This window comes from Folsomia candida, unplaced genomic scaffold (assembly GCF_002217175.1).
Source record: "Folsomia candida strain VU population unplaced genomic scaffold, ASM221717v1 Fcan01_Sc010, whole genome shotgun sequence".
NCBI classification, from domain to species: Eukaryota; Metazoa; Arthropoda; class Collembola; order Entomobryomorpha; family Isotomidae; genus Folsomia; species Folsomia candida.
In genome coordinates, this window is record NW_019091202.1 from 3,947,307 (window position 1) to 3,953,306 (window position 6,000).

Genomic DNA, 6,000 nt, shown 5'->3' on the forward strand with positions numbered 1-6,000 from the left:
CATCACGTTTCCCAGGTCTGACTTAATGCAAGCGTTAACTCATTTTAATTCTTCGACTAGGACCAAACTAGTTTCGCAATTATTTAGAAATATATGTCCATCCCAATCAGTGTTTCTGCTGTTAAATAACACCTCCACGAAATTAGTGCACGAAAATGATTTTAAACTTTTAATAACACCCACTAGAAATCTGAAAAAGTGCATGAAAATGCACGAAAATGCACGAAAATAATTTACATGCAAATAATATTGGAATAATGCGCTTTTTCTAAATATTCGATTAATTGAGAGATCTATGTGCTTTTTATGATATTTTCGTCACCATTTCAGTACTTTTTAGTACATATACACATATTTTTCATTCTTCAATACAAAAAATGAATGACAATTTCAAAAATGAAAATGAATGAACGGCTGAATACGGGCTTGTATTTTGTAACAAAACAAATACGTGTCATTTGTTTGAAATTTTCTTGCCGAATAATAATTCCGTGTTACTCGATATGTGTACCAAATACCAAATACCTAGATAGGATAAGTTTTACTAGCGCATGGCAGGATACATAAGCTGCGACTCGGGCTGCCAAATGGTGTGGTAAGGTTTCAAACCAGTATAGAGATTCAGATAGCTGAATCTTACCCCCATTTGGCAGGGTAGAAAAATATAAAATTTCTTGAAAATATGATACAGTGTCGGACAGATGTCTACGTCCACATAGTCGCGTCAATTTCATTCTCAAATTGTCACTGAACTACTGAACCAATTTTCATCATTGATATATCAAATTCTCACAAATTTAACGTAATTTCATAGCACATTATTAGTTTTCCGCTAAAAAATTTATTTTAGGCCAGAGATGTATTTTAATTCAAAATGAAAACAATTGGATGGACAAAAGTCAACGTCCAGTAAGAGAAAACATACAAAAAAAACTGTAATTTATAAGGAATGTTATAACAATTAATTTTTAATATTTGGTTGGGCCTCCGTTCGCTTTAAGGACGGCTTCAAGGCGTCGAGTCATAGAGTTTACCAAATTCTTGGTCACATCTTCCGAAATGGTTTCCCAAACTTCACGAATTCTGGATTTAAGGCCCGGAATTAATGAAAAAGATTGTTTTCTTATTTCTCTTTCAATGTGGTCCCACAGATGCTCAATGGGATTCAAGTCTGGAGATTGGGGAGGCCATTCTAGCTTCGAAATTTTTTTTTCTTGAAGTATTCCATGGTGTACGTGGCAGAGTGTTTCGGATCGTTGTCTTGTTGGAAGACAAATCGTCGTCCAAGTCCAAGTTTTCGAACAGATTCCTGGATATTACGGTCAAGTATTCCCTGGTACTTGTATTGGTCCATAATTCCGTCAACAAATTCCATTTTTCCTGCCCCACTTGAAGCCATGCATCCCCACACCATTACCGACCCGCCGCCGTGATTAACTGTGGGGTTGAGATTTTTTGGATTCAAAGCTTGTTTTGGATATCTCCACACTCTACGACGCCCATCTGACCCAAAGACATTGAACTTTGACTCGTCAGTCCATAAAATATGTCCCAGAATGTTTGTGGCTTGGAAATGTGGTCTCTGGCAAACTTCACTCGTTTGGTTGCATTCCTCGGTACAATAAGAGGCTTCTGGACTGCTCTGTGGGATTTCAAATTTCCCTTGTTCAGTGTTCTTTGGATGGTCCTAGGACTAACTTGTTTGTCGAACATCTCCTTGATCTCGGTAGATAGCTTTGGAGCACTAAGTGAGGGTGTAACGTTGACTTTGTTGAGCACGTGGCGTACTTCTCGGTGAGCCAAAATGGGTTTTCGACCACTTCTGACCTTGTTTTGGACTGAACCATTAGCTTTAAAGTTCTTAATGATTGTCTGGATGGTTGTCCTTGCTAATTTATACTTGGTCCATATTTGTCTCTGCGACAGCCCCCTTTTTGTCCACCCTTCCAGTCCTGAATGACAAGATCTCGAATAGCGATAGGAATTTCCTTGCGTGTCGACGCCATCATATTTTTCTGGAAGAAAATTATTTAAAAATTAATGCGGCATATGTTATTGATAGATTTATTAAGTTACCTGATTTTATAAATTGGAGAGATTTTTGTTGTTGACAATTAAAGTGAAGAGGACGTAGACTTTTGTCCGCTCAAATTTCATCCTCTCTCGCTCTGCACTATGATTCTCAGTTTTCCCAGAATTTTCAGAAATAACTCATATGTTTTATGAAATTACGTTAAATTTGTGAGAATTTGATATATCAATGATGAAAATTGGTTCAGTAGTTCAGTGACAATTTGAAAATGAAATTGACGCGACTATGTGGACGTAGACATCTGTCCGACACTGTATTTCCTGCATAAATTGCATTTTTATTCATTTTCGTGCATTTTTAGGCGTTTTTATGCATTTTTATGCATTTTTATGCACCGTGCATGCATAATAATAATTTCGTGCGCACAAAAAGAAACACCGATCCCAATATATGAAACCCTTGATCCAAAAAATCCAAAATTTCAACCAAGTTTTAGATTTTGAGATATTCAGCCGAGTTTCTAAATTTTGTTTAAACCTTTAAATAATTTTCAAAATACCCAATTGTTTGTAAGTTTAAAAAAAATTAAAAATTCATGATGCCATAAAGTTTGCATAAGTTCAAAAAATCGTCATAATTTTCCAAAAATGCATGCAACAATTTAAAAAAAACATTACTAAATCTCCAAAAATTTGCACAATTTAAAAATTCGTCCGAAAGAACCTTATTTTTCATAGTTTCAAAACTGTGTAGGGATTGGAGACAACTTGCATGATTCAAAAATGTTAACAACTATAAAATGTGTAGCAGTAACACAAGAAAACTGAAAAATTTGGTGTTTTTTTACAACTTATTTGAAATTCTTGCTATCGGAAAAATTCAGATTTTCAGGCGTGACGTGACAGGAGGGGAAGGGGGAGGGGTCACAACGAGCGTGACAAAGGCGTGACAACAGGGGAGGGGGGGTCTTAAAAAAGGGCTTTTTTGCGTGACATAATTTATGGATCGCCCCTTAGGTAAAATAATTTGTAAGTCTGTAGAATGGGCATTTAGTAAAAAAAATAATGATGTTATTTTATTATGCATGTGGTTATTAATTGTACGTATGTGAAGTAAAAAGTATGTAAATACTTGACCATTTAATAATAAATAAATCTTTGTATGCACCATGCATTCACCACGTGCACTGACTAATCCTTTGCAAAGAATTGCTTTCAAATAGGAATATGCAAGTATACATATCGATGCATCAATGTCAACCGATAATAAATTATCTATTTATAAATCCCTACCATCATGAGATCATTAAATAATTAATCGGGAAAACATTTTAGGTAGTACAAACGCCGATTAATACAGTGAATTTGGTTACATATTACTTTGGGTAAATACCAGCATGATCGGATTAGGTTTAATTCCTTAATCCCTGTATCTGCATAAATTAGGCAAATAAAGGTCAATAGATAATTAAGCAAGGGTACACCGTTAAAACTCTGGTACGTATAAATATTCACGCTGGTAACCACTTCTCAGTATTAAAGTCACTACGATTTGGTAAAAAAAATTCTACCGGTCTATAAAAATTTGCTACCAACACTTTAATGCCCAGCTAATTATTCGGCATTACTTACCAATACCACATTTCATATGCGTATCATTTCAACACCAGATTTCTAAGAGTGTAAGGTTCCACTCACAAGCACCTAGTTGTTGTTTGGCTTGAAAATCCCAATAATCGATTTGAAACTCGAACACAATGGAATGATACCACCTCAAATCCCGAGGTTGCTGCTAAATTAAGCTTTTGTAGGATTTACCGGATTAAATTGTTTTCAATTCCTAATGAGATGCACACATTTTTATGATGTGACTGCGGGTATAAAACCGCGTTTTTCCCGATACTCCGCATCCAGTCATCAAAATCTAACAGATCCCAAGCAAATAGAATGAAGACCTTCGCCTTTCTCGCGGCCTGTTTGGCCCTTGCATCCGCAGGGACGATGGACATCGACCTTATCTCCAAGGTCGAATCGGGTCAGGTCACCAACGTGATTATCGAGCTCCCTCAAATCATGGACCAGATCGATTCCCACGCCGCCCTCCAATCGTTGTCCGGCGACATGAAGGTCAACGCCCTCGTCGCCATGTTGGAAGGTCTCACCTCCGCTGCGCAGGCGCCATTCGTCACTCGACTGAGCGAACTTAGTCTCGCGCACGAAACGTTTTGGGCTTCAAATATCATCCTGGTCAAGGACGTTACGGTTCCCGCTCTGCAAATGTTAGGCGCCGTACCGGGTGACTTTGTAGTTCGGGAAGAGCACATGACCTCCATCTATCCAACCATCGTGCACAATAATGACACCGAAATCACACAGACGGTGCAGTGGGGAATTTCAAATATTCGGTGTAACGCGGTCTGGTCACGTACCCAAGGTGAAGGTACGGTCGCGGGGATTATTGATACCGGAGTTAACGAGGGACATACCGCGCTATCAGGGGGATATGCGGGGGCGTGGCGAGATCCTTATTACAGCACGGCGAGACCCACGGATCAAAATGGACATGGGAGCCATTGTAAATAAAATTATACGAAACAGAAAAATTAATAATTTTTGATTACTGAGTCTTTATAATCTACAGGTGCCGGGTCTATCCTTGGCAGAGCGAATGGAGTTGGATGCGCGCCTGGCGCGAGGTATAAATGAGTTAAATTTTGCTTATTATTCCCAAATTTTGAATCATTTCTCGTCATTGGGAATTTATTTAAATTCTGGACATCAAATTTGCAGAGCAGGTCGTCTCCACATATAAAAAAAATATTTTGATAGACTCCAGATGTCAGCAGCATTTTAAGCTCTTCTCAAGTCTAACAAGCTGTCAAATATAATTTTGAACTCTTCAAAACTGGCTTAAAAACCTAGCCATAATTATAGTAATAAATTTTTCTGACTACCAGTTTAAGGTTAAGAAATTTAAAATAAATTCCCATGGCTGAGAGCTGGATAAAAATTTGTTGATTTTTGTCGATTTTGGTGATGAGTAATTAAGCCCTATGTTAATCAAATTTCACCCAATTTACCAGGTGGATCGCCTGTCGAGGACTTAACCATCAGGGCTCCGGATCTGAATCGGCCCTTACCACGTGAGCTAAAAATAAATATAAACAATTTCATAAAAATCTTAAGATACAATTTCATAACTAAATATTTCTCCTCAGGTGCGCTCAATTCATGACCACAGCCAGCCCGAGACCCACAGTCGTCTCAAACTCGTGGGGCGGTGGTCAAGGCAACACGTGGTACAACAGCCAGGTCTCCACATGGCAAAATGCTGGGATCATCCCCGTCTTCGCGATTGGAAACGAAGGATCCGCCTGTCGGACGGCTAATTCCCCGGGGGATCAGGGCAACCTGATCTCCGTTGGGTCAACAACTTCAACTAATGCGATGTCCTCCTTCTCCTCGAGGGGACCTTCCACTACGAGCGTGCTCAAACCAGAAATTGCCGCCCCGGGTAGTTCAATTGTTTCCTGTGGAACGGGAGCAAACAATTATGCCACCATGTCCGGGACCTCAATGGCCACCCCACACGCCGCGGGGGCCGTCCTGCTTATCAAGGCGGTCAACCCGAGCTGGTCCTATTCCCAGGTTCGTAGCGCCCTTACCGCGAATACGATTAAGCCCGCTATTACCGCGGCGGACAGAGCGTGTGGACTGGTCACCCCAGGCGTGGATTATCCCAATTGTGCTTATGGTAAGGCTTCTAATATAATTTTTGGTAAAGAGTAAGCTGACTAAATTTAATATTTGCGCTTAGGGTACGGAAAAATTGATGTGGGGAGAGCCTTGGGAATGTAAATTTTTACAGATCGGATCTATGTGCATCAAAAAATTTATAATTTAATTTATTGTTAACACTTAAAAATCTCAAGTAAAATCATGTTTGTTAGTGGAAACGTCATTACAAAA

General features: G+C 39.1%; 1 protein-coding gene across 1 annotated transcript; it reads left to right on the forward strand.

Moving 5' to 3' along the window:
• The first annotated feature begins 3,934 nt into the window (after positions 1 to 3,934).
• On the forward strand, positions 3,935 to 6,000 carry LOC110854543 (subtilisin DY). The gene is made up of 5 exons (XM_022102983.2): positions 3,935 to 4,606; positions 4,673 to 4,727; positions 5,115 to 5,174; positions 5,250 to 5,785; positions 5,849 to 6,000. Exons 1-5 carry the CDS (start codon positions 3,979 to 3,981, stop codon positions 5,887 to 5,889), a joined length of 1,320 nt encoding a protein of 439 aa, XP_021958675.1. The 5' UTR covers positions 3,935 to 3,978; the 3' UTR covers positions 5,890 to 6,000.

Bases quoted from the DNA above. Each gene is read 5' to 3' on its own strand.
- LOC110854543 (XM_022102983.2), top strand. From the start codon at position 3,979: ATGAAGACCTTCGCCTTTCTCGCGGCCTGTTTGGCCCTTGCATCCGCA. The intron at 4,607-4,672 runs GTAAATAAAATT...TATAATCTACAG, and splicing joins AAATGGACATGGGAGCCATT to GTGCCGGGTCTATCCTTGGC. The intron at 5,786-5,848 runs GTAAGGCTTCTA...ATTTGCGCTTAG, and splicing joins TTATCCCAATTGTGCTTATG to GGTACGGAAAAATTGATGTG.